The 14,466-nt window shown below is 43.4% G+C and overlaps 1 protein-coding gene across 1 annotated transcript; it reads left to right on the forward strand. All coding sequences in view use genetic code 11, as the record gives it.

Annotated features, from left to right (window-relative positions):
* Positions 1-855: 855 nt before the first annotated feature.
* On the forward strand, positions 856-10,053 carry EGR_02728 (cAMP-dependent protein kinase regulatory subunit; the record flags this gene model as incomplete). The annotated part of the gene is made up of 8 exons (XM_024491977.1): positions 856-1,005; positions 1,092-1,496; positions 2,064-2,155; positions 2,941-3,049; positions 5,140-5,362; positions 5,458-5,579; positions 9,503-9,584; positions 9,881-10,053. 8 exons carry the CDS (start codon positions 856-858, stop codon positions 10,051-10,053), a joined length of 1,356 nt encoding a protein of 451 aa, XP_024353471.1.
* Between the last annotated feature and the right edge of the window lie 4,413 nt (positions 10,054-14,466).

Raw genomic sequence — 14,466 nt, forward strand, 5'->3', positions numbered from 1 at the left:
TGTTTACAAACTTGGGAAGAAATCGAGTGTAGGGACTTGCTCGGGGGGATGATGAGGTGTGGCAGAGGTACTAGTCGGTGATTTCTACAAATATGTGGAAATAGGCTGCGACAGGACGACTGGCTTTATTAGACAGGTCGGTGGATAGTCTTATGGCGCCTTAAGTCTTTGCTGAAATAACACGTTAGAATGATGTGGAGGAATACATACTTCTGACCCATAAGAGTCGGAAGGCTGCCAGCATCATCCGAAATCCCCTCTCCTTGATCAGAGCACAGCCCTTGGGGACAGGAGTGCCAGCACGGTTCTACATGCTGTTAAACAAGCAGTCAAAGCTCTACGAGAAGCTCGGGTTTTGTTTCCTGCCAAATTGCAAGGCATTCCCGATCATTGTCGGTGACAACAACTAAAACTTAAGTATTCAAGATCTAAATATGTTTCTGGATTTAGCACAGTTTGGCAATGTACCTTGGACGATAACTACTAAAATTGAACGGGGTAGAGAGTAGATTTCCGGTAAAAACAGTCACAAGAACACTGTTGAACAAAAAAGACGCTGTGAACAATAAGAAATATTGTTTTGCCTTCCTAAATTGTGGTTAATTTACTCGATGTATGGTCATGTTCTCTACAAATCTACCTAGTTAACTCTCATGATTTAGCCTTGGCCTAAATACCTCTCTGTTAAAATTGCTATTTTAAAGTAAAACACCGGGCTTTCGAAAGCATACCTTGTGGTTTTTAGGAATTTTATGATCTCGTTTATTTGCATCAACGCTACTAACTGAATGATGCGTTAATGTGAAAGACCAGTTGGAACATGGCATTCTCTGCATTGGTGGGCTTGCGTTAGAAATGGAAGATGATTTATACGCTAAGGAGCTTGATGACTACGTCAAGCGGCATAATATTCATAAAATTCTAAGAGAGTCTATCGTAAATATCTGTCTTTATCGTCCCGATGACCCCATTCGCTTCCTTCGTGAGTACTTCGAGGCTCTCGATGTAAGTGTTGTTTGTTCTTCAGCAAATTATTCGTGCGTGTAGTTAATCAGACAAGGTTTTGATCTTTCTTTCTGGAAACTTTTTAGACCTCTTCGCCAAGTTACACTGACCCTGCGTCAAATCATACATTAAGGCGTACAGTTTCAGCCGGAAAGCAATCGTCAGCTTCGTGTAGCGGGAATGCTAGTTATCCCTCACCATCGGCTGGTTCTGAGCCATCTCCCAATCCAGACAACGATCCCCCAGATGAGCCATCAACAAGTACTCAACGATGTCATTCGGGTGATCGGTGCTCTAGCAATCAAAATGGACTCAGTGATGTTGATGACGCCTATGGCAGTAGTGGCGAAGTGCAGTTCCATTCATTCCCCACCCCGACTGCAGTGAATTGCAGTTCATCGGACCCAATATCTGCTAAGCGTCGTGTTAGACGTGGGGCTGTCAGTGGCGAGGTTTATACCGAAGAAGACGCAGCTTCCTATGTGAAAAAGGTGGATCGTCGTTGCTGTATTTTGCTTCGCTAGGTCTTTTATAACAGTGAGATTTTCTCTTAGTTGTATAACTATAAATGATTGATTGGAGGGTTCATCCGTATACATGGTAGAAATAAATTCGTTTGTTGATTATTAGCTAACGACCTAGAGTTGTCTTTCAATTCTCCTTCCAGGCTTTTACATGTTTACTTTCCGTTTGTTCGGCATTTTTTAAGTCGTCTTAATGTTTTTTTATGCTTTTGTTTTTGTAATTAACACAAATCCGATATTTTCGCCCATTCCGTACGCTATTCTTGATTCACCAATCAGAGAAAATAGTGTTAGTTTTTATTATCCAAAAATTGTTCCTGTACTTTGTGCGTGTTTCCTCCGTTTACGGGTTCGTATAATATTTGCATTAGTCTGTCAGGTATTCATATCTTCTCACTTTGTGCAAACGAATTCTTATGTCTCCTCTCAAACCCCAGTGACGTTTATTCATTATGTTTACTAAAATTCCCTGTAAATGTTGCTAGTTTTTTTAAAAATGAGCTGCTAATGCAGGTTTCTCATTTGCCCTCGCAGGTTGTCCCTAAGGACTATAAGACGATGACTGCGCTATCAAAAGCCATCGCTCGCAACGTCCTATTCGCCCATTTAGACGAAAATGAGAGGAGGTAGGTCGTTCGTGTTTTTTCCCATTCTCGTGTTCTTTTAATTATAGGGAAAAAATGAATTGTTTCTATTCGCACCACTTTGTGCATTTGCTACCCGAGTGCTTTAATGACGGCCGCATGAATGCAACCAAATACTTGGCTCTAAGATCCAACTTGACTTCCTGCATTCCACCATGGCTTATTTGTTGTTAGTCGCCGTCATAAAAGTACAGCGCTGTATCGTTTTCGTCTCGTGCCAGGTTGTTCCGATGCCATTTGAGGTCTTTCTTCATTGGGTTCCAGTTTTTGCCTCCTATTTTTGAGCAAATTTTAAGATCTTGAGTAAGCAGGCAATTCTGTGGTGCCATTTTTTCCCTTGCAAGATTTCATTCGCGTTGCATCGATACTTTATTCACTGCCTCCCTTCACCGTCATGACCAAGTGTGTGGCTCGTTTTTCTAGGTGCTTTCACTTTGTCTAGGACCGTTTTTAATTTATCTTGCCACTTTTTATTAGCAGAATACTCCTTCTGACGAATGAATTCTCCTCATTGTTTTTAAATCTTTTTTAACATTTGGTTAAAAGCTCCACTGAAGTTCTTTGTAGTTTCTCCGCTGCTTCTCCTCGTAAATCTCCGTTCAAATATTTCACTCACTAATCTCTTCTTTAATGCACCCATTTTTACATATGCTTAAGAGCTCGTAAAGTTGGTAAAAGAAGTCATTTAGGTGTGGATTTTTGCATGTGCTGTCGGTCAGTAAATTTTTTTTCTATTTTGATTATCGTACTGTTCCCCTTTGCTAAAGCGACATCTTCGATGCAATGTTTCCCCTTCACCGCAGCCGTGGGGATATTATAATCAAACAGGGCGACGATGGAGATAACTTCTACATTATTGACCAAGGCAAAGTGGATGTGAGTCAAGTAGTCTTGCTTTTTTGCTTCGGTCGTCGTCTAGCCACCTTTTCTTAGTCCCAGTTATTTCTGCTCATGGGCTTCAATGAATATCAAATGACCGTCTCCGGGAACATCTACGGTCAATGCACCACTGCTAAACCATCAAGTGTGACCCTACTTTATGTCTCGTAGTTAGAATTTTAAGTCTTAATTTATTAGCTCGATTCCCATTCAGAAAATTGCACATTTTTGTAGATTTAAATGGATATGAAATTTAGCTTGGCAATTTTTTTGTCAAACGCATGGGGCTAGAATATATGACGAGGACTTCAGATATCTAACCTTATTCGACAGTAAAATCGTGTCTATTGCTGCCCTCGGTGGTTCCATTTCCGAATCGAAGAGGTAGCGCTTCGAGCCAGCAGAACTTTTGGCAAGGCACTTTGGACCCTTTCCTCATATGTCTGAATGTTCTACTGCTTTGCGTGTTTGAGCATTTTTGTTATTTGCACTTAGACTGTAGGAGGAGGCCTTGAATACCCTAAAATGGTTTTTTTCGCTAAAGCGGATACTTTCCGTTGGGGCCCGTCACGAAGGTGCGCCGTATTCGAAATAAGAAGGCGGACACCTGTGGTTCCATCTTGATTCCTCCCGAAATCCATTAACCATGCCACCAACCGCAATTTCTGAATTTCGCATAGATAATATGCATTTTCTTTGCCAACATTGGTCCATGCGTAAGACAGTGGTTTAGTTATGTCCCTGTTAGAAAAGATGTAAGCCTTAGGATTTCTTCGATCTGTGCATTAATCTGGTGTTAAGTAGAATATGGGTCGCTTGTCCTAGTAATGATAGTAACAGCCCAATGTGGTGTATGCCTACTTTGGAGATATAAACGCTATTAAAGAGCTTCGGTGTGGATGTAGGCAAACGTCTTCACAGCACGTCCCATGCAATCCCAACTTTCTGATTAATCTAACCCCCTAAAAATTGTTCCGGTTTTAATGGGTTTTTCAAACAGCGTCAAATTTCTTGAATTTTAGGTCATTTCGCTTTGGGTGTTTTTGTCTTCTGGAAGATGAACTACTCCGGCGGTCTCTCATGATTATAAGTTCCTCCACATATTTCCGAGTTCGTGCAATTTCTGTCCTTTCAGTGCCTTCTTTAATCAATTTATGCCTATTCTAGGGTATTTTAGTGGGCTAAGCAGCTTCACTGTAACACACATTCCTTGTCTTCCCGTTATTATAGCCAGTATTGGCAAGCCCATTAGCACGCGCATCCGTTTGCTGTTATAGTTGACTCTGTCCTGTGGTGCTTTTCTTCAGCAGTGTAACACCTGCTAGTATTTTCTCGGGCCCATTAACCCTGGGTGGAATCTGGTGCTGCAGGCTGCCGACCGTACCACGCAGTCCAGGCCGGCCTGTTTTATGCCGGTCATGGGTGCGGTGTGCTGTGCTGAGTCACTGCCGCTCGTGATGTAACCCCTTCGGGTATGACGTGGTGGTGGATCTGCCAACTGAATCTTGCAGTGGCTAGTGAACTAAAACTGCTGTCTGTACAACTCCTAAGGGGATCTAAGTCTACACAGGTCACAGCAAAACTGCTAGTTTGATTTATAGGATATGAGGATGTAGTATACAAAGTGCTAATGCGCTCCAATTTTGAACCCTTATCGTCCCATCGGTGTGCTCTGATCATGTGCACCGAGGCAGAGGCATGAAGCAATTTACTTGTATAAGAGGAAGGTTACTGTTTTTTTTCATCGTTCTGAGTGAAATCGTAAGCATGTTACATTGCAATTGAGCTTGGCTAACATATTCTGCTCTGCATCTCTATGTCTCCGCCCTAGTCGTAACAAGCGATTATTGCTTTAATCCGCATGCTTGGCCATTTGGGGCTCAATTCTTTTTAACTTTTGCTGTCGCGTGTTGTCTTAAAGGTTCATCCGTGTTTCTATCTCTTCATTATTAAGAAGAGTCATGAATAGGCTTTTGGTTAATTTGGATTCTAAAGAAATAATCCAAATGTACGTTTGACCCCTCAATTTCGTGAGTCGAAAGCAGTACGACTTCTCTACACTTATCTACCATGTCACTCCACCATAGATATATGTGAATGGCGAATTTGTTAGCTGCATCGGAGAGGGAGGTAGTTTCGGGGAGTTGGCCCTCATCTACGGCACTCCGCGGGCAGCGACAGTGAAGGCTCACAGTGACGAGGTGAAGCTGTGGGGCATTGATCGCGACTCCTATCGCCGCATCCTTATGGGAAGCACTATTCGTCGCCGCAAGATGTATCAGGACTTTTTGGCGCGCGTGCCCATCCTGGGTAGGTCAAACTCGCCTCGCCAAACATCCCTTTCAACCCTTCCCACCCGGCCATTCTGTCTGCCCAGGCTTCTACTACTCCTTCCTCTTTTACAGACAATCTGGAGAAGTGGGAGCGACTGACTGTGGCTGATGCATTGGAGCCGGTTCGCTTTGAGGCGGGTGACTGCATTGTCCAACAGGGCGATCCGGGCGATGATTTCTACATCATAATTGAGGTGTGTGCTTCTTTCATGACTCCATTGTCTTCACTGCGTAATGTATATTGGGGATTTTCTCCTCATTGTTTTTTCATTCCCCCCGGCTTCGTTGACTCATCCTCTCCTAGCCATTGCTTTAGACCCTGTATGTAGAAACCGTACTATTGTGTTTATTTGTCTTTGTAACAAAAACGACTCTAGGCATATATTTACACTTCTCACATTAAAGTTGTCATCCAGCGATGGCTGGTAGCTGTTCACCTGGGTTATTTGTTCGCTTCAAAGTTTCATAATAGCATTTTTTTTTTCCATTCAATGAACTAAATTGCATTACACATTGTACTTAATGTGCTTTCGGTGCTCCATAGTAGTTTCTGATTACATATAAAGTTGATATTGTCCCTTCGCGTGCGCGCTTTACCCTTTCCCTCATACTGTCTAATCTCAACTCCTCCTCTGTCTTGGGTTCTGGGCTCACCCATTGGGAGGTCGCGGTACTTGGTCGGAGGTATCATATTGACCATGTCCCATCGGCTGGTACATGAGTGGATTGAGCGATCAAACGATTTTATCTGCATGGCCCATATATATGCACGCGGTTCTTTGATTTTCAAGTATTTATTGTGTTACGCTTTCTTGAGGCAAGTATTAACCCCAGCGAAAACCGAGCTGAAATTCCCCTCAGCGCTGTCAGGTATTTTATTTTTTTGTGCTATTCACCTTGGTTATCGGCATCACATTTGATCCTCCGCTAGGTAGTTTGCTTTAAAGCGGGGATTTTTTCACAGTTTTCCCATAACTTTTTGCCACGAACCATGTGACCTGTCAGGACAGTGTGCGATCAAAGTTCACGTGACCTTACGCCATATTCAATCTCCGTCCTGGCCGAAGAGTGTTAATAAGCGTAGTCATGGCATCTTTGTATTTTACTGGCTGTGTCTTCCTTCTGCCAGCATCAATTTGGGGTTAGAAAGAGCAACCAGGTACAAGTCCTATATGTACAATTTTTCTGGTTTTTTTCTCCCAATTAGTGCAACATGCTATGGGTCTTAATATATTTTTTGCCGACCTAGTGCAACGTTGCTCAAGCGAAGAAAGAGGGAATCGACAGCTCTTTGTTTTTCTCAATTAGAGCTGTGTCACTTTATTCATCGTATTCTTCGATGCCTTCGGTGAAGGTTCAACATTAGCAAGCAAAACAGAAGAGTTGGTTTTTTAGGATTTTATTTACCCAGGGTATGAATAGGCCAACCATCTGCCATCACGCCTATGGTTTCTCCACAATAAATGCATTCCAAAGAAAATTGGATGACTAAGCGTCAGTTTAAAGGCACCTTCTAGCCTTTAAAACTTAGTTCTGAAGTGCTTTAATAAAACTTGAGAAAATCCTGTTTGTCTGGTCCATTTGTCGATTCATTTTGCTATCATTGGGAACATTCTTCCGTTACAACACAACGAATGTCCGTTTTCCGTGCTTCATATGGATGGTCTTTCACGTTGTTACTGCGCTTCTGCTAGAAAACAATGTTTTGTTATCTACTAGGGTTGTATAGCCCCTAGACATCTTTGAAGACGGAAGAAGTCAACATAAGGGCAGAATGTGTTGTCGATGTGTAGTAGGCGTTGAGGCTACTAACATGGCAACGGGGCTAGGCTGCCCGGCGGAGGTACAGTGGCGAAGCCCCCAAGTGGCCTTTTACCAAGACTGAGGGTTAAACAAACAATTAACGTTTTACGCAGCCCCTCTCCTCTTTTGAGCGTCTTTCTCGCCTTTTCCCTTGGTCAACCTTCCGCATCGGCTATCATAACGTAATCGGCACTGCAAGAAAAACCCATAAGCTAAACACGCCAGACATCGAATTTTCATTCATCAAATAGTGTATCTGCCCGCAGCTTTACGGATCCCTCTTGGTAAATCTGTTGGAACTAGAGTTTCGTCCTGCTTAAGAACTGCGCTTAGGAGGGTGGGGTGGGCGAGGGAATGCATTGGCCATCACGCATGTCCATAGCTGGTCGTAGGAACAGTGGCCTAAAAGCACAGTCAAGTAACACAGAATGGCGTTTAGAATTAGTTCTTTAGAAATGAAGCTTCACCTTTATTCATCCTTGGCATGTTGTTCTCACTTCGGTGCTGCCCGGCCATTTCTGTCTGTGCTTCATCCAGCTAGTAGAGAAGTGGATGAGATATCGTGTGTTCACACGGTTGATATCTTCATACAGCTACGGTAGATAACCCAGTAGCGATTTTTTTTCAGACTGTTTGCGGCTAGTGTCTCTTCAATTCTTAATAGCTTTCCTGCATAACATGGGGTTGTGGTAGTTGCCGAGAATCGACATCACTTGGCCCTTCTGCTAGGGGTCTTCACATATTCTCCAATCCTCAGCGTATGCGCTTCCTCCGTCATGGTAGGGTTTATCGCCCAGCAGTAGAAATTAAGATGGTTGGCGATGGGGTTTGCATTCTGCCACAACCACTGTAGCGCCTTGAGACTTCCCTGAAGACTAAGACATAACGCTCGGGTATAAATTTTTTTGCCGATGTACGGTAGGGCTTGTGCCTACTGGCATGGTCCAGAGGCCAGGCCACCCGCCGGAGCCCCTATGGGACCAGTTACCAATACCGGGAGTTAAGCAAACAATTAAAGCATTACAGTGGTAGTCTGAGTGCAACCATATTCACAAATTTCGCGCTTTACTGCAGTTGTTGTGCGTTTGTTGTTTTGCCACATCTCGAGATACGTATTTGGTCATCCGCCTCATTATGTCTAATAGGTATCAGGTGTCTGGGATATGTTTCAGCACTTTGTTATCTGTCAATTTCTTCCCAATCATAAACCCACCTTCATTCATTGGCGGTGTGAGCGCCTTGATGGGTTCTGTAAAAATCAGTTTTGTTATTGGATGGAACACTTTTAGTGTTCATATGTATCGTCTTTTCTGTCCCGGCACTCAAGAAAGGCTGTAACTACTAGATCTTGACTTGCTGATTTACACTGAGTTGATCAACGCTCCAGAGACGTGAGGTTCATTCGAATCTATGATTTTAATTACTAATACAGGTGTGCGGTTAACTCCGAAGTTTGCTTCCCTCCCAATTTCTTTTTGCGCTAGCAGCAGGCCGTTTGGGGAAAAATAGTTTAACAACTCGGTTAAGTCACATCCGATCTGCTTTTCTGTAATGCTGAACTTACACAGGCTAGCGTTTCTTCTGCAAGCCCAAAATACCACACAGCAGCGAGGTCGCCGATGTTAGACCTAATAACAACCCGTTTTCTGATCCACAAAGCAAATCCTTCCGTTACAAGACAATGATTTTGTCGTTGGTACAATGCCACTTCCGGAAATGCCGTTAAATCACAAAGTGGCCAATGGCGGTGTCTTCTCCTCCCCTCCGCTTATTATTTTCTCTCCTCTCTTCGGCATTTAAGTTATCCTTTTACCAGATTTCACTTTTGTTAATGTAAAATCCAGTTACAGCACATGCGCTTTGGCACCTCACGAAATTAATTCCACTGCGAAATGTAGAGCTTACATGTCGTTGCATAGCCCTTCACTCTTTTAGGTTACATGATGTTCCAAAATTTAATCTTACACCTTAATCTTTAACAGTTTGTTACTCATGCCACAGCCTTTCCATAGTGTGCCTTTCATTTCTTTTCCAGACTGTTATGGTTGTTGCTGCTGCAGCGCTCACTATTTTACCTGTTCGTCTTATTATTTGCCTTTGCACCACTTTTCATTTTTATCATCACCCCAACCGCACTGTGGTTTCTACTTGTCTTTCCTTTTTAAAGTAATCTGTTTATATTAGTATTTACCTCTAAACTAGTAATGGGTCTTTTTCCCGATTTCTGCTTAAATATGCACTAGCATTATATTGAGAAGTGTTTGTTTACTAATCCTGCATGGAACTTGTTCAGCGTCGCTCATTTTTCCCGCAGGGCACAGCCGCGGTACTACAACGACCTTCGGAAAACGCGGAACCCGTTGAAGTAGGCAGGCTAGGTCCCTCCGACTACTTTGGTAACTGCCTCATCACATTTTTATTCTCATTGCATACTTGCGTGTTTGCTCTAATTGATACAGCCTCATGCATTTGATTGTGCCGATTTTGCGGGGGTTATCTGTTAATGTAGAATCCGAATCATCTCCAATAACTTAATGTGGAACATGTGGGTCCGAGAGCTAGTTTAAGCGCATAAGAGTGTATGGATAAAAGCGTTCATTTTGTGGATGATGTAGGTGTAGTTGTGAGCATCGAGTTTTGCGTATTCGTGGCAGTAGCAGTGCAGAAACGACGCTTTTGTGTGTACCTTAAGGCGAAGTGGCGTTGCTGTTGGACCGCCCGCGAGCAGCAACAGTGGTGGCGCAGAGTGCACTACGGTGTGTCAAATTGGATCGCAAGCGCTTTGAACGTGTGATGGGACCCTGCTCCGACATCCTCAAGCGCAACATCGCCAAGTACAACAGCTACATCTCGCTCTCCGTGTGACGTGCGTGCTTGCACACGCAGCGCATACCTTCTGCTCGGCCATTCGCTCATTCCTACCTTACTCATCTACCGCATTCAACCATTTTCTTAATTGGTAATGAGTTATTGGTCTTGATTTGCTTCCTTTTATTCCTTTCTCTTAACTCTCTTCCTTTCCTCTGTATGCCTGCGTACGTGTGTGCGCACCTCAAGCGAATCATGTACATTTACTGTGGGTGTTCATGTGCTGAGCCTCGTATTCATAAGCCTCCCCTCGATCGGAGGTGGAGGTTGGTTTTTTCATAAGGCATCCGCTTTTTTTATTTGATTCGAGGCTTTTCAACAGTTGGAGTTTACTTGTGACAACCATCAAGACCCATTCATGGTCTCTTTCTTAGATTGAATCTTCCGTTCAGGAGCTCGAATGTAAATTTGAGCCTTCATTCACAAAGGACTTTTCCTTGTATGAAATGGTGGCTTACGAAATCTAGGGCTTTGGTCGTTGAGGTGTTGTGTGAACGTCCACTTGTTGCACCTTCGCCGGTCAGATACGTCTTGCATTGATGCTTTGAGCTATCTGCGTAACGTTTGTCTTGCAATGGAGCTGTCGTAATTTTTTTTACTGACCCGGTGAAACGCTGGGCGAAAATAACTGCGGGCGGAATTGTTCGCTGTCGCTATCGAGTACGAAAGAAGTGGGCTCTTTACAGTGGTTCATTGGTAGGCTCAGACAGCTCTGGCGTAATTGATCATTGGTGAGACTAATCCTCACTTTTACAGTTTTATTGTCCCCTAAGGGGTCGTCTGAAGTGAGGTGCGGCGAGACTATGATTTGGAGCTCTGATGAGCTTAAAAGTCGCCTCGGGCGTATCGAAATGCCTTGTGATTTTAGCACGCTTTCTTGGTTAAGAATTGCTATGCCCACTGCCGATTAACCTGTTCGGTCGTCTCGATTCTTGGCAAAATTTTATTACATTACCTAAGCACTTAATTTTGTACAGTTTGTGTCACTCCAGTCCAGATTACCGTCACAGTGGGGTAATAAAGAACAGTCACATTGTATCGCAAAATCTACTCTTACTGCATTTAGTCAGGTGCCTCTGACAACCACATTTCCAAGCTGAAGTCGTCGCTGTCACTTGATCATTTGCTCTCCATCGATGCAGTGTTACTTTATGCGTAGGGCACCTCAGGGACAGGAAATTTGGTAGGACTTACTATCTTGTATGGTAACATAGTGATATAACAAATGCATGGGTAACAGAGCGTCGCCCAAGCTCAACAAATGCAATTATTTCAAAATGGACAGCCTCACTCTCTCCTGACTGCCTGTAAACGAGCTCATTTCGACTCCGTTCTGTCGTGGATCTGAAAATTTTAGAAGCGGTACAGACACACTAAACACCCTTTAGAATCCTCTCAGCATGGGTCGCATCAAAATTATAGTCGCTGTAGTGAGCTGGTGATGGTGAGCGTGTGTTTGGATGCTGTCGAGTTTTCAACCAGAGTAATCGGGAGGCGAGGGCTTCAGTGCGGACTACCAAAGACCCAGAGCAGTTCCATTCTCGCCTACTTATCGTAGCCTAGTTGGCTTTATAGTGATTATTAGCGAATTTAAAGTGTATCTGTGTGGTCTCGGCTAACCGGGGGGTTGAACAGGAGCGCGACCTTCTTAAAGTCCTAGAATGATCGGGGACTAGTCAAGAGAGGAAAACTTCAAGAGAATCGGGACGGAAACGCATTCTGGGGTCGTGGACATTCCCAGTGAATGCGTTCTGGAGTGACCGTCGCATTATTCTCGGTGTTCGGCCAGGTCATTAAAACTGGGTTTACTTGTCCAGCACAACGACACGAAATTACTGCAGTTTTTAAGAGGTGCTTATTCCCGATTTACCATTCAAACATTGCCCTCTGGTCACGCCAGTAACCTCCGAGTTATTCTGTGCGTTGGAATGATACGTTCTTCCATACTACTTCCGTTTTTTTACGACTGGTGGAGACTCGAGACGCTACCGTACTAAAATACAAATAATTTTACAAATGGTGTCGCGATGCTTAAAATTTTGGGTGTGGGTTCTGCTTGCTTACTGTTTTGAATTTTCTTGCGTCTTAAAGAGAAATCGTCGGCTACCTTGAATATTATAGTTTCTGAAGAGTGATTTGCAAGGGCCTGAATATGGCGAGACAGAGGATCCACTTTCTCGCGGTGTTTGTAAGCACTCACACACTAACAAGGGGCTTTTGTTCCGAGACCCTTCAGTCCCACTTCCGCATGAATGCCTGAAAGAAAACGTCCACTGATTCACACGTAGCCTACGAATTTTGAGGTCGCCGAATAAGAGAGAGATCAAAACATTAAGAGTTTCAAGCTGCAAATTTTAGGCTAAAACAGTTTGTTACAACATCAGCGACCAACTACAGCTGCAACTCCGTGACCGAGCAATTACTAGAGATTTTCTACCAGATCTGCAACGAGGGTTTTTGCAAATTCTGGATCCGCATTGTCAGGCTGCTCTATCGCCATGTGGCCAGTAAATGGACATGGAGGCAACTTTGACATCCAAAGCAATCGTTCTACACCGTAATAACTCAAGAAGGCCTGGATTCTAGTAGAAACAGGCGTCCAAAAGTGTAACAAAAATGCAACACAGTGCTTACCGGCAACTAAACAGAAAAATTTAGTACCACAGAGAAACGATACCACTGTAAGTTATGTTTTGAAGTATTTCTGCCTGAATTTTCGTGTGGTGAACTAGGGCACATCCATTGCGTTTGTCGTAGCTCAGACTTGCTCCACGGGAGCGGAAACCTAAATTCTGACCTCAATCCTCCTTAGCTACGTTACACAAACTCATCTGATTAACAACGTGTGTCAACACTTAGTATTGGCACAGGCAGTGTTGAATCTCGTATTCATATCGGTTCGCCTATAGGCCTTACACCCCACCCACTACTTCAGTCGTACCATATTTTGGCGTGGTGACAATGCAAGCCAGGAGAGATTTAAGCCCAGAAGCAGTTCGACGCAACCGAAACAAGATTCAGCATGACCAAAATCGACTGACATATTCCACACTCTTAAATATGCTATTGCAGTGAGTTAACATTCTGTTCAACTGTGAAAATTTGAGTCTCCACAGATTCCACTTCTCCGAGGCATGGATTTTGGGTCATGCTAGTAGCCCCCAGTGCAGTGATTTAATACTTGGCCTATGTGTTGAACCACGCGAGGACTTCATACCACACAGGCCTTCAGGCCATGTCAGTAGGCTCTCAAATCTGCTGTAGTTTGGTGATATGTGCTTCCACATTACTTTTGCTTTTTGTAACTTCGGCGAAGAGGCGGAGGGTCACACAATAATAGCGGAACACCGAAATGGGGGTGCTAAGAAAAAATTTGGTCCCTTGTAATCACTGCGTACCGGTTCCGTGTCCTGTGGGAAAGCCATTAATGCCTGAAGCGGCACTAGCCGTGAACCATCAGAAAAGTGCGTCACGTAGTCTCCTGCGGTACTTGCAAGGAAATGTAAATTAAGAAAACACACGATACCTAACCGTCCATTTATTAGCTAAATATAAGCCAGACAGATAAGGGTGGGGAGCAGCGAAGTCTGAATAAAGTGACAAAGGGAAATGGACGCAGAAATATATCCCCATGAAACTACTTAAAATTTAGATCCAGCAGAAGTGCCAAGATGGATTAGCGATTTGTAGCCGAGTGCCTTCGCAATTGTACGCAAATTCGAGGACTGGCGCGGTTGGTTTGTGGGCGCTTTTCTTGCAGTACCGAAGAAGACGCTCCAAACGAGGAGGGGCTTTGTAACACCATGATTACTTGTTTGTTTAATTCTTTGTTTCTGATTACTTAAACATTTAAGGCCCTGCCTTTGTGCTTCGGCTGGGCGACGCGGTCCGCGGCCCTACTGTACGTGGGAGTGCATTTTCTGTTTTGGCATTATAACCTCTTTCGACTTAGGGAGACTTGGGGGCTACAAAAACATCGTTAGTTACAAAAGGTAAAATATTATATTGATAACAAGTCAGAAGTGAAAATTCTAGGTATTTCGCTGTTTATAATTAGGCAAGAGGCGCAGGCTTAATGTGCTAACAATTTCACTTTTTCGAAAAATTGTTGTTTAGTGACGGGTAGACTAATAGATTTGGCAAAATAAAACGGGAGTGTTGTACAGCCAAGCTTAAAGCACAATTTAGAATACAGTTGTGAGTTTTATTTTATTTAATGTATGGGGAGCCACTAATTGAATGAAATTTAATGGAGCCAATTATAAGGTTATATGAAATTGCTTATTTGTGGTACATTAATTTTAACTGCGTATTTACGTGATTTTTAATTTTGATTTTATTGGGGAGAACGTACATTATACATAGTTTTGCGGCTGAACAGAGGGAAATTAAAACAAACTGTGTACTTGT

Source organism: Echinococcus granulosus (genome assembly GCF_000524195.1).
Source record: "Echinococcus granulosus chromosome Unknown EG_S00013, whole genome shotgun sequence".
In the NCBI taxonomy this organism is placed as follows: Eukaryota; Metazoa; Platyhelminthes; class Cestoda; order Cyclophyllidea; family Taeniidae; genus Echinococcus; species Echinococcus granulosus.